Raw genomic sequence first — 20,846 nt, forward strand, 5'->3', positions numbered from 1 at the left:
ATTTGACTGAGTGTTTATCAGCGGCTGCAGGTCTTTGTACTCGCTGTGTGAAGGACTTGTGAAGACGAGTCCGACTGGTTCTCCGAGCTATTTGATAACATAAGGTTACAGGACGATGCAGGAGCTTACACTAGTGCAGAAAACTATCATCTGACTCACAACTACTCTACAAATGACAGTTGGGTTGGATTAACGTCTACCACTGAACTGTTTCACTGACAATATCAGGTCAAATGGAAAAAATGGAAAAGCCACAAAGAGTGAAGTCACTGTCAAACAAAAGCTGCAGCTATCCATTATTTTTTTTATCAGTTATTCTTTTGTTTATTTTCTATGATTTGATTCGATTGAACGATTATTTGAATTGGCAAAAACACAAAATAGTAAAAATGTGAAACAGCCATATTTGAAAATGACAAACAACTTATCTTTTATTCCAGAACCAGCAGAAACAGCAACCACAAAAAGTATAAAAGTAAAAGGATATAGAAAAAATATCTATAAAGAAATAACAACAATAAAAATATATATAAAAATATCTGTAGATATAAACAACAAACAAGTCCAATGACATCTACAAACAATATGTGCACTGCAGTCTTCAGCACATTTGGATCCAACTGACTAACAACTGAACATGGAACTAATATACAAATGAAAAAATAAAGACAAATATTTGTAATGTTTGCGTTAAAGTTTAAAGGTGTAAGTGATGGTTCCAATGTGTAAAAGGGAACATATAGGCATTTTCTGCCTTTTTGTCCTCATCTGTTCTGAGCGATGCTCCATGTTGTTCGTGTTGATCCTGGCGTCATGTGCGTCACAATAAGCGGCCAAATGTAACACAACAAAGGAACCAATGCTTAGCAGTGAAATTAAGGAAATGAAGCTTCGATTCAGGTAGTGTAATGAATAATGTTTTTAATTGATTCAAGTCGATTAATCACTGTCAAATGTCACTTTACTGTTGCTATTTTATTAATTTATTTCTTGTCTCTTCAACCCCTCCCTGTTTATAGTTATATTCTGTTTATAGATAGCCTATATTCTATTTTTTCCACTATGTTCAGTTGCACCGTGGGCCTAAAAGTTTCACAGTTTCAGTATACTATATGTGCTGTACATATGGCAAAACTGACAATAAAGCTGACTTTGACTAATCAATGAATTGTTTCAGCTCTAAACCAAATAAACTGTAGTAACCCTTTGTTGGCTATCGTTATGGGACAAAAACTGTGACTGAATGAACACAGTCTGAACACTAGAAACAGACGGATCAGTTTTACCTTTTTGAGGTAGTCACATTTTTTTTGATCATGTGATTGCATTCAACTGTTCTCATAAGAAAAACACTTAAGTTATCAGTGATCTGTTTATAACACCTTCACTGCATCTACTGTTGTTTTTCTACGTTGCTGTTCCATTTATTTCTTGCTAAAATGTCCTCTGTTCCAGTGGTTCACCCCTCATGTCCCTTTAGTGAACATGTCAATTTGACAGGTCTCAAGTTTAGTAGAAACTGACTCATGAAAGTTTCTGAAACCTTTGGATTCTTTCCTACAAACGCCTTAACTCTCTGCCCCTAGTATTGTATTTTCTCTCTGTTCCTCTTTTTTAACTTGTTATTCTTTGTTAAATATCTGTTCTGCAGCATTTGTTGGTCTGCAGTGATACTTTATTTGTATTTTTGATATATTGATAAATCAATACAACTTTTAATTAAATTAATTAACTAATTAATCTAAATTAAATTATATTTATGCACTCATTGTTTTCCTTGCACACTGGGCTGTGGATGTGGGTGGGAGGTAAAGCAACAAAAAAACAGGATACGGTATTGTTTACATGCATTGTATTGCGTGTTTATTGTGATGTGAACGATATACATTTAAATAGATTTTGTTGTCATTTTGGGGATAACAAGGCATATATCATTTAACTGCAAAAGACTAACTATTAATGATCGGTTTGGTTACTAAATGTCTTTTATCGGTTGATTTATAGAATCGAATAAAAGGGTCATCTATCTTTATATTCAGTGTTATGATTTGGTCCAAGACCACAGAGCAGCAGAAAAAAGTTTACTTTTAAATTCTGGTGTTTTTTTTCCTGCTTTCTGCTCCTGTAGCTCTAACAGATTGTTCTTCATCCAAAACACCTGCAGGATATAAAAGCCTGCTTTTCCACAATTTATATATTAGATGAGCTTCTTTACTTGCAAATAAAACGGAGGAGTCAGATCCACTGCACTCCTGTTACAGGCTGTGGAGTGATTCCTTCTTCAGTGACACAAAACAGAAAAACAGCAGCAAAGGAGAAGCGGTGTTGTGCTTCCATTTTTTTACCTTTTTAGACACAGATGAACGGACCTTGTTGAAGGCGTCTTCGAAGTTCTGTTTGCTCACGCTGATGTCGGCCACTGGAGCAGACGGATATGTGTGACCTGAGAGTGACAAACAACACAGCTGACAACCAGTGGAACACGTGATGCGTCATCAGGACAGACAGAGTCTTATCTGTCTCCACCTGTCTCATGCTCACTGCTGAATTCCAAAAGCAGTTTCAATTCTCAGTGAATTCCATGAATTAAGTAATAACATTACATAGGTCTAGAGGAGGCCTCTGGGAGAGATGAGGAAAAGGGTAGGAATTCTACATGATTTTTCTCTACCATTTATTCTGTTAACCTAGAATCATGGAAGTCACTCCGCTCAATGGACACTTTGAAAATGTATGTTCCAAAAATAAGGATTTAATTAGGAAAGAAGTCTTTTAGGTTTTCGGCTCCTGATGCCTGATTAAAACTGCACTGTGTTAGAACAACTCTAAAAAGGATGTGTTTCAATTGCAATTGTAACAGATAAATTAAAGCAAAGTAAAAGCACGAATCAGTTTAAAGGCATATATGAAATACAATTTTTAAATAAATATAAGAATAAGGAAATACAGTTTGATCCAGGACGGTAATGGCAGTGTGTGCGTGCGTCTGTCCTCCTGAACCGACTGACATTTAAAAGTGAACAAATACAAGACTAACAGTACGTAATATGACAATCTAAGTTTCAAATCCTGGAGAGCTCCATAATTACTGGTCATTAAAGTTATAGTGGTGTGAAACATGCAGCAACAGGAATTCATTTACCAGTAGAAGATGCTGTGGAATGCTGGGACTTAAGGTATCCCCTGAGGGCGTTCACAGATGCCTCCCTCACTAACGCAGTCAGGTCAGCCCCACTTCATCAAAAAACACAGAAATACACATTCACACCAGACCAAAAAACAGGAGGAACACGGTTCAACCGACCACTTCACTTCTACTGTTGACTTGTGTTTCTGATTTGGATTCAAAAGGTTCACAGTGGGCCAGTCAGAGCTAAAAAGGCCAGGGACATTTGTGGTTCCAGTCGAACACAGCGAAAGTGAGTAGTGAGACGTACGTGAAGCAGTCACAGCGCTCATCGTTGGCGATCTCCTCGAGGCTCACGTCTTGATCCAGATGAGGTTTGGTTCCACCCTGTAACATACAGCAGATCGACAGTTTGGCTCAGTTACAACTGAAGATCTGCAAACAGGTAAATTAACGACCTGTCAATCACTTTAGATCCTATCCTGTGCTGTGCTGGAAAATCCCAAATGAGATATTCTCTGAGATCAAACCAATACATTTACAGAAAAAGCTCAAATATTCTCTCATACAAAAGCGGTAAATTTATAAGAGAAAAAAATCTTTTTCATGTATTTACTACAGCATCTGGATCCTAAACCTAAACTAAACTTTCTTTTGGTGCTTCATGTTGTTTTAAAATATGCTATGTTAATACATCATCATTATTATTATTATTATTATTATTATTATTATTATTATTATTATTATTATTATTATCATCAAGGTCAAGGTCGAGGTTACTTTATTTATACCCGTAGGTAGATTTGTTTTGCAGTCTAGGTGATTGCCTTGGCATTACAACAACACTTACATTAAACATGCAAGACAGGTACTTGATCACGCTTACAGACAGGACAAAAAGTGCACAGTGTTCCACCATTCATCTGTATAGCAGCATGGATAAGTAAAAGAATAAAATAAATAAGATCCAATAAATAAAAACCAGATGTAATAAAACACCATAAAAACCAGAAAAGATAAAATAGAAACAATCTGGGATAAAAACCAGGATAAGAACATAAAATTTAAAAATTTAAAAATTTGAAGTCACAATAATAATAAATAGAGCAAAGAAATGGAATAAATAACTAAATAAGTTAGTAAAGTGCAATGTCACTATTTCTTATTAAGCTCAGTGACGGCGACAGGAACAAAGCTATTTTTATAACGCTGTGTCCTGCACCTTGGGACTAAGAACCTCTGTCCAGAGGAAAGGAGTTGAAATTCACCTCGTAAAGGATGGGAGTCATTGTTAAGAACTGACGAAGCCATCCTCTGTACCTGTTTAGTATACAGGGAGGCGGGACAAGACTGGGACTCACCAATCAGGCGACTGGACCATCTCACTATTTGATTTAGTGAGTTTCTCTCAGCAACTGAGGTCTGACCGAACCACGCCACCAGGCAAAAAAGATAAAACAGACTCAATAAAGGAACGATAAAACAAAGTTAAAATGGTTTGGTCAATGTGGAAGTGTGCCAGTTTCCTAAGGCAGTGGAGGTGCTGGTGGCCCTTTTTACACACAGATCTGCAGTTTTCATTAAAACTCAGTTTTTCATCAATTATCGTCCCAAGGTATTTGTATGATTGCACTTGCTCTATAGTCTGACCTTTAATTACAGTGACTCTGTGCCTGTCCTGTTTTTTCCTAAAATTGATAATCATATCTTTTGTTTTACATATGTTCAGGTGAAGGTAGGACTCCTCACACCACTGGACAAAGTCATCAATAATAGGGCCGTGACTGGTCTCCCCTTCTTTGAGCAGGCTGACAATGACTGAGTCATCAGCATACTTAATGATGGTCCTGTTATCATATTCACTTTGACACATATTTGTGTAGAGAATGTATAATAGCGGTGACAGGACACAGCCTTGAGTAGAACCAGTGGAGGACAGAACCCCATTCATCCTCACTCTTTGGGACCTGTCTGTTAAAAAATCTAAAATCCAGCCCATCAGATTTTTACAATCTTAAACTGTTCTAAAAGCCTTTTGATTAAAATGTGGGGCTGGATTGTGTTAAAAGCAGAGGAGAAGTCTATAAATAAAAGCCTTGCAAATGCCCCTTTACCCTCCACATGTTTAAAAACCATGTTTAAAAGAGTCAATGTGGCGTCTTACACTCCTCTGTTGGGCCTGTATGCAAACTGCATAGGATCCAGCTCATGTTCAGTCTCCTTTAGAATCACAGTCTTAACCAGTTTCTCAAAGACTTTCATGACTACTGGGGTGAGAGCGACAGGCCTAAAGTCATTCAAAGTTTTTGGACAGCTGGATTTAGGGACAGGGACCATGACAGCATTCTTCCAGAGAGAGGGCACATGCTGTGTCTGCAAGGACTTATTAAAAATAAACTGAAATACAGGACGGAGTTCATTAGCACAGGATTTAATAAGACGACCACTGATGTTGTCTGGACCCTGGCTCTTGTTCATCTTCACAGAACTAAAGGCCTTTCTGACATCATTCAGTTCAATGGTAAAGTGCTGACTGTCCTTCAGGTCCTGTTTCAGCTCTAAAATGTCCTTAGTAAAATCAAAAGAATTAAAACGAACATAAAAACTATTAAGAGCATTTGCAAAATCGCTGTCTGAATTAAAACTGTCTAAAATGGTCTGCCTGCTGCTCTGGGGGTTTTGAAGGCCTACAGTGGTTTTCATACATGTCCATGCAGAACCAAGACTGTTTGCAGCCATCTTATTTTCAAGAGCGGTTTTATAGTGTTGTTTTGCTTTCAAAATCTCAGTTTTCAGTTCTCTGGCAGGTGACTGAAGGTCAGAGACAGCCCCTTCTTTGAAAGCCAATTTCTTGTTCTTCAGACAGGTTTTAACATTTTTTGTGACCCATGGCTTGTTGTTAGGGTACACTTTAACACACTTACGAGATATAATCATGTCTTTACAAAAAAAAACCATAAGAGCTGGTGACATCCACCAGAGCGTCCAGATCATCCCCACAAGACCGAATAAAAATGTCCCAATCTGTACATTTAAAACATTCCTGCAGGGAGAGCACAGACTCCTCTGACCACATCTCAATGTCCTTGGTCCTTATTTTCGCTCGTTTTAAAACAGTCTTATAGGTGGGCAGGAGATGCACACAGTTGTGGTCAGCAGATCCCAAAAGGAGGAAGAGGGAGGGATTTATAAGCATCCCTCACCGACCCATAACACAGGTCCAATGTTTTATCCCATCTGGTAAAACAGGAAATATACTGATAAAAGTTTTTCAGGGTTGTTTTCAGACAGACGTGGTTAAAATCACCCATAATAAAGTTTGGGGCGTCGGGGGAGAGGGACTGCAGCCTCTGCGATGGTGCTGCAGGCAGAGGGAGGGTGAGCCCTCGGGTGAATGTAGACTGTAGTAATAAATAGTTGAGGAAACTCACGGGGGAGGTAGAATGGGCGCAGTGACACTGATAGAAGTTCTACGTCTGGCGTGCAGATCCGCTCTCTGACAGTCACAGCGCTACAGTACCGTTTGTTGATGTACAAACACACTCCACCTCCCTGGGTCTTCCCCGTCACCTCCGAGTCCCGATCCAAATGAAATGGAGCTCCAAATCCATCGACTGATAGGTCGGCGTCCTGGTCCTGCTCCGTCAGCCACGTCTCAGTGAAGGCCATCACACCGCTGTCCCTGAAGTCCTTCTGGAACCTGGTGTTCCCCTGGAGTTCGTCCATCTTGTTCCTCAGGGAGCGGATGTTTCCCAGGATGCCAGAGGGCAGAGGGGTCCCGCTGAGCTGCTGTCTCTTCAGGCGTACTTTGACTCCTCCGCGTCTCCCTCTTTTTCTCCTCCTCTTGTCCCTCGTTCTGTTAAAATCTTTCAATATAAAATCCAGTAACCGTGGGGTGAGGTCTGTACCACCATCTGATAAGTTCAGTTGTATCAGGTGTTCTTGGGTGTAAACAGTCCTCAGCTGACTCACAGCCCCACTCACCTCGCGGATAACAAACCAGCAAAGTAAAAGTCCAAACATGATAAAATAAAAGGAATCCTTGGCGTTATCTCAACGTTAGTGGAACTAAGAGCACCTTAAAACCGTCACTCGACCAAAAAGTAAAAACACAAGAGGACATAAAAACCCTTAAAAAAAACAACAAAAACATATATATATATATATATATATATATATATATATATATATATATATATTTTATATATATATATATATATATATATATATATATATATATTATTATTATTATTATTATTATTATTATTACAGTATCTGGGTGGGCATATTATACAATTTGTATTAGGTCAGAATTCAAAAGCTGTTCATTTTTGCATGATTTTTAAAATTATGACCCAGCCACTAAAATCAGCACATTGTAAACAATAGAAAATTACTACACTAACTCCCTCCTCTGAAGTGAGCAAAAAACCACACTGACACATTTTAGAACATTTGACCTAGCACAAAAAAATGATGATGCTTATTAACCAATGTTGCTGTCAATCATTGACATATGTCAGGCTGAAAATATCAAAAAATAACAAATTCAAATTTCATGTAGTACATTGGGAAAAAAAAAAAAATTGTTTTTCACATTGAAAAATATGGGTTGTTTACATTAGAAACATGGCATTTAAAGGGTTAAAAATATGACAATTATTGAGTATTTGGTATTTTTGTTTATCGTTGAGCCATAAACATGATGAATGAAATATGATGAAAACAAGACGATGAAATCCAAAAAAATGTCAAAAAGAAAAAAGTTTCAAACTGTATGAAAAAAAATTGACATTACTACGACACTGTACAGATTATGTGCATTCTGTGATTTGGAAGGGTCTCTGTGGGTGGGATACTGGAGGGTTATTATTATTCCTATTATTATTGTTGTTGTTGTTATAATCAGAATGCATTCCTCAACCTCTAGTCCAACTCTAACTGAGAAATACAGTCTCTGTTCAGTAAAGAAATGTGTTTTTTTTTATTGCTGATTGTTATGATAATGTTGTCGAGACAAAGGCAATAAAGTGTCCATCCAATTTCAACTGAATGATTAAGACCCCGAGGCTTAGAATACATCCACTGTGTTAACCCCGAAGGAAAGAGAACACACACGGTAACACTCACACTCCACTACGACAGCATTTTATGGCCAGTTTGGGACAAATTTAATCTCTTTTAAGCAGAAGGAAGGCAATATGGCAATAAGTGGTCAATTTATGCGTAATAGGGAAAAAGGATGCCATGTTAGATATAAATGTAGTTAAAGTCTTTCAATGCCTGTGAATCTGGTGGTTTTCTAGTGTATTTGGAGATTCTTTTTGCAAATGTATGACTATGAGCACATGAAGATTCACTACAGTCAAATGAGAAAAAATGTGGCAAACACTCACCATTGCCTTCATCATATAAATATGAATATCAAAGATTGGACCCATTTATATTTCTGAATAAAAATGGGTCCAATCTGACCCATAACAGGTTCTATTTTGTTGTGCGAATGAGCTGAGGAACAGATGACACCACCTCCATCTGAATCCAGGTGTTTGCTCTGGGTGTTCTTTACCTTCGTGATGGTCACCAGGATGGCATGACGGTCTGCTGGAGGCGGCAGACCCACATACAGGGTTTTATCTAGACGGCCAGGTCTCAGTATGGCAGGATCAATGATATCTGACAAGAGACCACAAACACAGTTAAACTGTTAGTCTGCTGCAGGTTGGAGACTACTGGAAGGTGAAGTGATCGGTTAAGCTGCTCTGATGACCGTAGCTCTGGATGAATCCAAGCCATGTTCACGCCTCAGCAGGTTTAGAGTGGTCCTGCTCTGCCCCTGAACCCACCTGGTCTGTTGGTTGCTGCCATAATGAAAACCTGCCGCCGTGTTTCCACGCCATCCATCTCTGTGAGCAGCTGGTTGACTACGCGAACACTGGCACCTGACTGAACACACATGAATACATTTAACATGCACTTTTTTTATTGTGTTTTTTAAAAAGTGTGTGCTGAAATCAGTCAATCAAATTTTATTTATATAGTCTCAAACCACAACAAAAGTTATCTCATGACACTTTACATTTAGAGCTGCTCTAGACCAGACTATACACGTATTCTGAAATGTCTATTACATCCGTTACATCTTGGAATCAGTATTATCTAAACCAGTCGGTTTTTCTCTCTCTCACCTCCAGCTTAATGACATAACTCTGATTTATCGGAGATGTACACTTACATAGTTCACTGTATAGAATGACCACCTCGACTGTAGCAAGAACCACATTAAAACCAGTATATCAGGCCAAATTAACCCCTGCCCAGATTAAACCTAGGTAAAGTTTGGCCCAGGTATATACTGTCTAGGCCAGACTAAACCCCTCCAGGCCAGAATATACCCCTCTGGTGTAAAGAGGATTTGACTGTACTGACATAGTAAGTATTTTCTTGGACACATTTAACACTACACCACCGACACAAATGTCAGTGACTCCATGGATTGGTCGACTTATCCCGCATGCTTCAATCTGCAGTCAACAACAGAACATGCAGTTTACCTTGAAAACAAGCATGATATAATGTTGTTCTCAATGTTTAACTGAATGTTTAGATCGTGGCAAGGACTTGCTCGGTTTTTGAAGTTGAAGTTTCAGGACATTATGACTTATTATATAATGAACAGTCAAATTAGCTGAACATTATATTCCAAATGCATTATAATGTTTTGTTTTTAATGTGCTTCTGTTTCAATGTGAAAACGCTACTGAGAAGTGTGGTAATAATCATTGTCTAAGTCTAATATTTTGACTGACTTAAGTTTTTCTGGTTGAAGTAATAAAAGTCTATCGGTTTGATTCACTAAAGGTTTGTGTGTGTAAAAATGTGCGCAAACTTGACTGCACACGCCCAAAAACACGTTGAAGCTTATCTACTGACAGGACGCACTGAGGGTTGTGTCTCTCAATGGGTTGCTCATGCAACCCATTTAGTGTGTTTGCCTTGATGAATATGCAATATGTGTATTTCTGCCAGAATGCACAACATTATTGGGAGGAGTAGATGCAAATATTTATTTAGTGCCTGTAATGTGATTTATCAAAGCTGAAACTGATTGAGGTGGCTGATTTTGTGTCAATATTCAGCACATCTGAAAGGCAGGTTTTAATTGGCACAGCTTCGCAGAATACTGGCTGCCGTTGTTGTGGCGAGGAGGCACACAGGCCCAACCAAAGGCAACACAGAGAACCAATCTGTTCTGCTCGTGTCATTTTTGAAATGATGGAAGAAAAAATAATCGAGATGTATGGCGCCCCCCCCACTTCATGGGGCTGCGCCCCACACCCGGTTCCACCAGTGGCACATCACAATTAGGCCAGGACCCGACTGTGGTGAGAGGCTGTGACTGAGAGGCGTCTCTCGCTCTCTTTACAGGTAGAGAGCCAGTGGAGACCAAACAGGATGGATTCTAGTGCTGCACACACATGCACATACACACACACACACTGCTGTCCACGGTGTTGTGACTGGACTCCTGGACCGGCTGTATAAGCACTGATGCAGAGGGTATTCTATCATGCCCACAGGCTTAAAAGATTTCATTCACCATACAGAGCGACATACAGAGCGATGGTATTTATTTCACTAATAACAGACTTTACCACTGATAAACAACAACAGAGAAATACCTATTCACCCTTCTGTGTGGAAAAAGAGCAACTTCATATTCATGAGTGCTGCAGTTCATTACATAAATTCTTTTTTCCGTTTTCAAAAGACAGCCTCTTGTAGCAAAGGGAACTTTTCCACTTGATCTGATGATTGTGATTAAAAATACACACCGACATTAGGCTACAGTGTGACAAAATTATGTGCACCTGACAGTCATTAAAATCAACAACCCTCATGGCCCCCCCACCTCTAAAATGAATCCAGCACCACTTCCAAGCAATGCCATTTTAGAACTTCTAGATGAACTAGGGGATGATTTAGGGCCAGTCACAAGGAGGAGTCATGCAATTCCTTAAATGACAAAACTCCTCGCAACGTTACATTTCTGTGCGTCTGGATCATTCCAGGACATTGTTGCCATTAGTGCTGGCATATCCCACAGCACTTTTTCCAACGTACTGTCTCCATGATGACAACCAGTAGCAAATGCAAATTACTCATTTAAAAATGGCAGTTACCAAGACTTTGCACATGTTGTCATTTACGCAAGCAGTCTTAGTTGATCACCCGTGACACGCAATCAATACCATGCTCATTTTTTAGCACAAGCAACCAAATTTGCACCTATTATTTGCAATCTTTGTAAATCAGGCCCTACAGTATGTGTTTAGAGTTTTCAGATTTAAGTCCGTTAGTTTTCTCACTTAACTTCCCTGACAAAGATGAACCTCCTATAAAATGTTGAAAAATAATTATTGTGTATATCACTCAGCACTGCTGATGTTATGGGGGTATAATCTGGCCTGAGGGGTATGAATTGGCCTAGGCCATAAAATAACCCAGAGTATAATCTACCCTAGGCCACTTTAACCACAGGTATAGACTGGACTGGGGCTAAACTATGGCCTGTTACACCGGGACAACAATTACAGTTCTGCACTGTGTGTGTGTGTGTGTGTGTGTGTTTGTGTGTGTGAGAACTGCAGTGGAAATACACAGAGAACTTGTAGAACTTAAGATAGTAGGTGACAGAATGTGAACACCCTCATTAAGAGACATGCTTCAAACCACTTTTATAGGATTTTTTGCTGGTATGTCACTCATAAAATGAAATCTCACCTCGTGGCCTGAACGGCGAGGACACAGGGCATCGATCTCATCGAAGAAGATCACACATGGAGCAGAGTTGCGTCCTCTCTGGAAGACCTGTCTGACAGCTCGTTCACTCTCTCCTACATACTGCACACACACCCAGACACACACAGATGAGGCAGCACAAACACAGCCTGTCTGTCATTCAAGACAAATGAGTACTGTAGATGTTTACAGTGTAACAGGATGAGAGCAGGAGAGGGGGAGAGCAACAGCCTGTGGGGAGTTAATGAAACTAAAGATGAGAATTGAAACCAGTGATGGGAAAGGTTTTCAACTGGGGTAAAAGAACTATGAGAATGCAGTATGGAGGCACTGACTCACCATGTTGAGCAGCTCTGGACCCTTCACTGAGATGAAGTTCAGGCCTGATTCATTAGCCACAGCCTGTCACAAGACGACAAAAACGGAGGACAATGAGCAAATGCACAGTGTGAGTAAACAGCTGGAGCAAAACTGCACCTGCACCAATAATGTTCACCAGGCTATATGCATATTTCTCTGCTGATTTGTACTATAAACTTTTTTCCGTGTGATTCTAGTACTTTCAATTATTTTTCCGTTTCAAAATTGCAGAATTTTTTGTTCAAATACAGGGATGAGACGCATGTTGCAGCAGCAGTGGCTGAGCCTCACCTTGGATTGTGTAATCCTTCACAAACTGTGCTTCATCCCATGCAATTAGAGTGTGTTTCTGTCTCTCTGTATATCGCCAATAAAATGGTTTCAAACACTTTGATTCTATGCCCTGACTTTCTATGGTCTGGGTAATGTATAAAATGTATGTGTGTAACTTGTTCAGTCCATCGGATCAATCATAAAACCACATAAAAAAGGCACTGGGTGAGGCAGCCTGTACTCCTGCCTCATGGCAGAGGGCGCTACTGAGCACACAGGTTCTTCTTATTACTGTGCAGCAAAAATCTTATTCTATGGTTACACTTAACAAATCAAATGCAGCAATTCATTTATTTTTACTTCTCGCCTTAATCTCAAAATGGAAGATTGCATATCCAACATAATTTTAATTGAAAATTATATTTTGACCTTAAATTAAATATGCGTCATGTATGTATGGGTAAGGAAGGCTGATATAAAATATGAAATATAACTTGTTAACTGTTGCCAATCAAATGGTGAATAAGATACTCTTTTGGGTTCATATATTTGTAGATCTGACTCTGAAAGAGTCTGGGCCTCACCAGCCATGAACCTCACCACACGTCACTGTCATGTGTATGGCAAACCTTAGCCAGCAGTGTCTTTCCACAGCCTGGAGGTCCAGCCAACAATACACCAGATGGAGCACTGAGGCCCAGAGCTCGGAACTGCTCTGGAGAACGCACTGGAGCCTGCAAAAAAGAGATGGTGGGGTTTTTAGCATCTACGTAAGTGACTTGACACACATATAGTTTACACATGTTATCAAGATCCTGATTGAGGACACAAGTTTGTCTAATGTACATCTATGGTCTATGGTTCTCTGTGGATGAATCCTACAGTACTAACCCTCCATCTACTAACACCATATCTGATTTAATTTAATAGTATTAGAGAGACAAGCAAGGAGGAGGAGCAGGAAAACATTTAAACTGACACAGTCTGTAAAGGAAATCACACTTGTTCTACCCATGTGCTTCCTATCAGTCTAATCTAAAGTCATTCATGATCTGAACCTGCTCTATTCTTCAAGGGGGTCGCCGGAGCCTATCCCAGCTACTTATGGGCAAAGGCGGGGTACACCCTGGACATGTCATCAGTTAATCACCAGTTCATCACAGGGCTGATATATAGAGACAAACAATCGCTCTCACATTCTATGGGCAATTTAGATTAACCAATTAACTTATCAGCGCATGGGAGTAAGCCGGAGTACCCAGAGAGAACCCATACAGACACGGGGAAAGGTCCCACCCCCCATCGACTGGTGTTGGAATTGAACCCAGGACCTTCTTGCTGTGAGGCACGAGTGCTATCCACTGCACCGTGTCGGCCTTGATCTGAACTAACATGTTGAAAGTCACCTGTTGACACAGTGGGCTGGACGGGTTTTAAAAGGAACAACACTGACACAGGCCCTTTGTGTCTTTAGGACTAAATAATGTCCCAGCAGGAGGTGAGCTAGGTCTGATCTGGATCAAAAGGATAATGATGCTAAACAAAGAATGACGGACTTAAAAATAACAGGAATGTAAGGAAAGGATGCGCTCAAGGGAAGAGTATGAGCATAGATGAGAAGGATTTGTCCACACCTGCAGCTAAAGTTTGGTGAAGCCACAACTGTACATCATCAGTTGTATGTGTGGGCAGGATTCTTGATGTGGAAATAAGATCATCACCCAGACTGAGGATAATGTTCATGCATGTTTGTGAAGAAGGTTGTGGTTTACCAGTATAGCCATGGTCAGCTCTTCTCTGATGTCCTGCAGAGCTCCCACGTCATCCCATGTCACATCAGGTACCGTGGCAAAGCCCTCTCTCTTGGCTGAAGGCTGCACCCTGGACAGAGATGCCTGGAAGTCTGACAGGAGGATGGACAGGCAGGATAGCTGCTCTTCTGACAGGGTCTCGGTATTCTTTAGCAGCTGAAGCAGGTGACACAGCTCCCCCTGCTGGACAAACAAAAAAACAACTCAGGACAACGTCTCTATCTGGTTAAAATTACAGGTCAAACTGCAATAAAATGATAAGATTTATAGCATTATCACACGATATGAACTCTGTCACACACAGAATTCTCACACAATTTACATATAAACTTTTTAAAAATGTTTCTTGAGCCTTAAACATGGATATAATTGGTGTAATTTCCATGACCATTCACAAAAACATTCACATTAGCCCTAGAATCAACATGTTTAAAATGTTTCTTTTCTGTCTTCATCTAATGGTCAGTGTTGCCTCGGTAGTGAAAGTATCTATTGTCTGTCCTAAAAGTCACTAGAAGTGACTAAATTACATTCTCACCTAATTTGCATAATTGGAAATGTGTCTGTAATTGTAATGAATGATGTAGGAGAAAGGAATACCATTGTGTTAGAGGCAAATAGTGAGTATAAAAACACCCTAAATATGTTTAGAACTAAAAAGGAACTACACTCTGTCAATTCAGTTTTGTTTTTGGTTTTTTTGCATCAATGATAATAGTTATTAAATACAGTAAAAACAGAGAAATTTGTTCTCCCTCCCAGGGCTGCGAGAAAAGAATGACGTCATTTCTTTCTCCGATCCCTGGTTCAGGAGTCTTAGCAGCTTGTTCTCGACACACCATGCGGGCTGAAGTTTTCGCGTGTGGTGTCCAACAACTATTGTGGCTAGGAATTTGAAGTGGCCGTGGGTAATGTGGAAAAGCAAAAGACCTCCCCAGATTTCTGCATTTGAGTGTCTCATGAAGTATGAAATGTCCTGAACAAAATGATCTTTGTTCTTGTTCTTCACCTTGAGAAAACCAACAAATTAGCCTGTTTTTGCAGAGTCTGCAAAAACCTTAAAGGAGTGATATTTTGCTTTTTTTAAATGGAATTATGTATTTTAAAACATTTCCCTGTGGTCTACATAAACTGTAAATGCTCTGCTTGGGTCTGAATTCTTCATTCATTCAACTCCACAGGTCCATCTTCAACCCTATTTCTGAGTAATAACTTGAGAAAAGTCGTTTTGAGCACTGGCCCTTTAAATCCAAATGAGCCACTTCACACCCCACCCCCTTCAGGTTGTTGGCTGTGTTTTCCGTCCTGTTCAGCCACTTAATACAAAAAACAACTGAACATTTTAGGTAATCGGCTCGAAGTTTGGACATATTTTCAGTTTTTACTACAACCGCTGCTGCTGATAAACAATAAAGGCTTATTTGGAGAAATGTTCATCTGAAGTCTTGAACTTATCCGTGCAAATGTTGTGACGTAACTAGTTGGAAAGCCAGAGGCGATTTCTCACAGACTGCAAGGGAAGCCCGGCTTCCCCTAAAATTACGAAAATTAAATGGTTAAATATGTACGGTTGTGCTGACATTTCACTGACTCCAAATGTGTTAGAACAAGTTCATGTCAAAGATGAGTTCGTTCAGAATCAGCTTTATCACAAATCAACGGACGCGATGTTGTTCACTTCTCATACATTCCTGTGTCTCTGTTTTCTCATTCGATCTCTGCTCAGTGCATTTGCTCGTAGACTGCGGGCGTCTCTGGGCTTCAATGCGACTGAGTGGAACAGTTGTTTCCATTGCCTCAAAACTGGACGGTAATTGGATAAATGCCACGATGTTGCCCCGCCCCCGGACGCCGGGCGTCTCTGGGGGTGAATGGAGCTGTGGGCGGAGCTCGGCCGGGCTGGACGCCAGGGATTTCACATGCTGATTGGAGGATCAGTCGAAAGGCTGAACCCCGTTTGATTGACAGCTATTTTGAGATCTCCTCCTTCACTGACACAGTTCAGTTTAATACCGTTGCGCATTCTGCTGTGAAATCGACAGAGAAACCACGACAAAACTACTTGTTCATTTCTTGGACTGTAAATAAAACACACTCATTGTACTTCCTTGTTTCAATTTAACATAATTTCAACGTTTTCTTGTTTCGGTTACATAATTAAATCATTTCTTGTTCGAGTTTAATATCGTTTTGTAGATAGTTAAATCAGTCATACTGTTGGCTAGGTCGGAATGAACTAGCTACGTAGCAGGGTGCACATGATGGCAGACTGCTAATGTTGTCGACCTAATTTTGGCAAAGCCGTTTGATGGTCTTCCTTATGAGGAGAAACTCTGAATTAAACAGCAGGGCAGATCAACACCTGACAAGACGCCTACTTGGTACGATAAGGTCACTGACCATTTTCTTAAAAAGGAACGGAGGGCCGAATTTATGTTTAAATAACTTGACAAATTTTTTGATGTAAGCCGACAATGAGCTTCCCTGTCTGAAAGACCAGCTGCCGCCACTGTGGAAAATGTAACAAATTATGCAGGAGTTGAAAGGGGTTGTAGAAATTCACTTGACTTTTGTCGGAATTAATATAAAGATAGCTTTGCAGCACCTGGAGGGTTCAAATTCAAACTTTTTGAACTGTTAGGGTCCAACTACACAAATAAAAGTCCCAAAGACAAATAAAAGTGGGTTTAGCAAAATATGACCCCTTTAAATCTGACAGGTCTTCTCTGATATTTTGAAAATTTCATCAAATAACATAAAAATCCAAAATCTCTGACTTTTATAACATAATCATCAATTTTACTGAGGTTAATTAATTTTTCTGGCCTTGAATAAAGAAGTTTAGAAAATCCACAATTTTTCCAAGTATTTTAATGGTTGTGGGAACCCTGTTTACATGACATCAAAATTTTAGTCTGTTACAAGGCCAGAATATGAACGAGTGTTTACAGTAAACAAGGCTCAGTCACACAACACCTGCTCACTGATACCCTGCATACCCAGGGATTCATTTTGAGCCTTAACATTCAATGTTCTTAAAAACTTTTCAAAAATTTGTAAAAAAAAAAAAAAAAAAAAAAAAGCAAAAATTTTTAGAAAGTGGATGTAAAGAACGTGCGTGTGAAATTTGAAAAGAATTGGGTGGATAATGTCCAAGAAATTGGCTTAAAGCTAAAATTAAAAGTAAAAAAATTACTTCACTAACTGAAATATGGACAATACAACACAAACAGGTATGATCCATATGCTTTTGTCTTTGTTTTTAACTTGGCTCTGGGTGTACATCAGTGACCTGTGGGTGAATGGTAAGGAATAAAAATGGAAAACAATGATTTTATAAATCATATATATTACAGTGTTCATTCTTTCAGATGCTATAAACAAAGAATTTTCTCATAATATCTGAAAAACTCTAACAAAAATAGGACCATGGGTCCTGTAGTTCAATGGGATATTTAAAGAGATTAATTGGCATTTGTTTGACCTTTCAAGGTCAAGCAAGGTACCAAAGGTCACGGCACCAAATGAAAGCACATATGTGACTTCCTATCTATTGCCAATAGTAATTATATTAATATCTTCAACTACTCTGAAGTTATAGTACTTTGAAATGTTTCCATTATAAACCAGCGGGGATTTTTAAAATTTCAGAAATTCATTACAAAATTAAAAAATCAATATATTCCAATTCTTTGAACAAATTTGGTAGACCTTACCCCAAAGATGGTCCACAGTGAATATCAAGTCATTCTGACAGACGGTTTTGGAGAAGATTCTTGAAAAATTGTTTATGGACGGACGCCAACTGACATCAACAGTCCATCAGACCCTTCGGGCCGTTGGACTAAAAACTACTTTGTTAATCTGAATAAAACTCAAACTAAGATTACACTACAGAAAAATAGCCAAACTAAAACTACTTATGTACTCCCAAAAGCTAATATAAAATATATTAGATATATTAAAAAAATATATATATTAACTTAATATCATATATTCTTGATGAGAATTAAGGCTTTTTTTTACTGAAAATGATATTTATAGTGTTTGTGAAGAGGTCATTCAGATGACAAACACATCCGGAGAAAAAACAACACCATGATCTATTTAGTGGCAACTGTTGGGTTTCATCAGGTTTGGCAGTGGTCATGTGGTATTACCTGCAGCTGTCGGGGGCCTGAGTCTTGCTGAGGTAGCGGTTTGCCATGTGGGTCATCTGTGGGCCCTGTGGTGCTGCTCTTCTCTGAGGCTGTTGCTTCTGCAGCTTCAGTTGGAGCTTCAGTTGGAGCCTCAGTTCTTTGCAGTAACAAATGTTCAGTGCAGTTCTGCTTCACCTCCAGTAGAACTCTGTTGACTGCGTTCATGGCAGCTTCTCGGCACAGAGCCATGAGGTCAGCACCCACGTACCCTGGTGTGAGCCGGGCCACCTGCTGGTAGTCGAAGTCTTCTGGCAACTTTAGTTTCCGACATAATGTCTTCAAGATCCTGACAGAGCACAGAAGGAGACGACATAATGCATGCCCGTTCATGCACATGAATCCTGCGGGTCTGGTATTTCATCATTTCATCACTATCAGACCAAGATGTTCACTTGTACAGGGTTACGAGAGGTTTTTACTAATTAATTTTCAGATACTGGGAATATATCCTGAGGATTTTAATAAGAAACAAACTGAAGTGTTGGACTTGGGACTGTTGCATGCCAGGAGACTGGAAGAGCAAGGACACTTCTATAAAATAATGGATAAAAGAACTGTCAGAGTGCATCGGACTGGAAAGGCTGACTTGTATTACCAAAAGAAAAATGAAGGAATTTGTACACTTATAGGAACCATATATGAACATTATAGTACCTGGGAAACAGGGGCTTGACATCCAAGTTATTACAGTTTTATTTTTCATTATTGTGACTGCTGTCTTTTAACTTTATTTTTCAATATATGTATACATGTTTATAAGAATATATACTGTATATGTGTGTGCTATTTATATACATGTCATTTTGTGCAAGTCTTCCTGGTGTGAATGGGTGTGTATATGGGTGTTATTTTGATTCATGTTCTTTATGTATATTATTATTTACTTTACCTTTCATTATAAAACTTGAATACCAATAAAAATACTGTAAAAAAAAATGCAGATTTCTATTCTATTCTATTTTAAGTATTACACATGCCATTTAAGTTTTTAGCTGAGTGGAATAGGTCAGAAATGCAGTTCTGCCTCCAGTGTGATTACAGATTATTGCATGACTATAATTGGTAGCTGGGGGCTTTTTGCTGTGGCTTTGTTTATCTGACTTCATTATGGGCAAATTTCCATATTTCAGTGTTTTCTCCAAGTGAACTCATTATTTTCAACACTATCTCTGTGTCATATTTTAAGATATGCAAATTATAATTATTGGATTGCTGTTTTTTTAAGCCAAACAGAAATATTGTAACCAAGAATGTGGAATATTTGGTCCACATTCACACTACACAAAGGAATAAATTCATTCACTTTTCAATTTTATTTTTTTTAAAATTCATCTCGGCCCCTGCAGTAAAGACTCAGTCTTGTACATACTTTCATCTGGTTGCCTCAACTTACCACTCTTACTACCCAAAGGATGAACATCACATACAAATAAACTGAAGTAGTTGGATCTATGCTTTCTTTAGTCCGTTCAACAGTTACAAGCCACAGAACCTGCTTTACTCCAGGTACTTCACAGCTGTACAGCAATAGGTTCAGCTGTCTCTTCTTGCAATCAGTAACATGAACATTGACAAAGCAATATCTTTACTTCAGATAAGGAAACGTTGATGCTTAGAAACATAACTCTAAACCATGATAAATGAAAATACATCAGCAATTATAAATGTCATCTTAACTCTCTCTACACCTGTGCTTCCACTCATGTTTATTTTTCCCATAATGCCTGCATGTCCCACCTGAGGCGAGCTGCTTCATCAGGGATCCCCAGGCAGATCTCTCTGTCGAAGCGTCCAGCTCTACGGAGGGCCGGGTCCAGAGAGTCCGGTCTGTTGGTGGCCCCAATAACCAGAACCTGAGCCGTCACCGTCGGACTGTTCAGATCTTTCAGGAGGATGAGACCACATGAAACCACATGAAACCACACTGTACAAATATGTTTGAGCTCAGTGGGCTTGTTCTATTTTAGTGAGACAGCTTTTTACAGTTCTACACTGCAAATGTAAAGCTGCAGTGTATGACAGTTTTTTTTTAATGTCTTATTCAACTCTTGTTTTTAAATCCTATTTGTCAGATTAGTTACAGCATTTATACTCACATTTTCAAATTTAAAGGTTTTGTTTGATTTCTGATTGTTTTGATATCATTCCACAAATTCCACTAAAAATTGTGCACCCTCAATAATATTGATATTTTATGCATATATTTCTATAATTCAGTCTTGTATATCTGATCACATCTGACACTGTTCAGTACACATCAATGATATAAACATA

The 20,846-nt window shown here is 39.1% G+C and overlaps 1 protein-coding gene across 2 annotated transcripts in view; it reads right to left on the minus strand.

The window, feature by feature from the left end:
* Positions 1 to 20,846, minus strand: part of nvl (nuclear VCP like) — a 31,689-nt gene that overhangs the window by 227 nt on the left and 10,616 nt on the right. For both annotated transcript variants that reach the window (XM_030155799.1, XM_030155800.1), the window contains 11 exons: positions 20,310 to 20,454; positions 18,534 to 18,858; positions 14,335 to 14,556; positions 13,192 to 13,296; positions 12,269 to 12,331; positions 11,912 to 12,031; positions 8,974 to 9,073; positions 8,697 to 8,803; positions 3,438 to 3,514; positions 3,143 to 3,234; positions 2,346 to 2,443 (listed from right to left, as the gene is read on the minus strand). In XM_030155799.1, the coding sequence (XP_030011659.1) occupies positions 2,346 to 2,443; positions 3,143 to 3,234; positions 3,438 to 3,514; positions 8,697 to 8,803; positions 8,974 to 9,073; positions 11,912 to 12,031; positions 12,269 to 12,331; positions 13,192 to 13,296; positions 14,335 to 14,556; positions 18,534 to 18,858; positions 20,310 to 20,454 (1,454 nt within the window). The remainder of the gene's footprint in view (positions 1 to 2,345; positions 2,444 to 3,142; positions 3,235 to 3,437; positions 3,515 to 8,696; positions 8,804 to 8,973; positions 9,074 to 11,911; positions 12,032 to 12,268; positions 12,332 to 13,191; positions 13,297 to 14,334; positions 14,557 to 18,533; positions 18,859 to 20,309; positions 20,455 to 20,846) is intronic.

The sequence above is a fragment of the Sphaeramia orbicularis genome, chromosome 15, assembly GCF_902148855.1.
Source record: "Sphaeramia orbicularis chromosome 15, fSphaOr1.1, whole genome shotgun sequence".
NCBI classification, from domain to species: Eukaryota; Metazoa; Chordata; class Actinopteri; order Kurtiformes; family Apogonidae; genus Sphaeramia; species Sphaeramia orbicularis.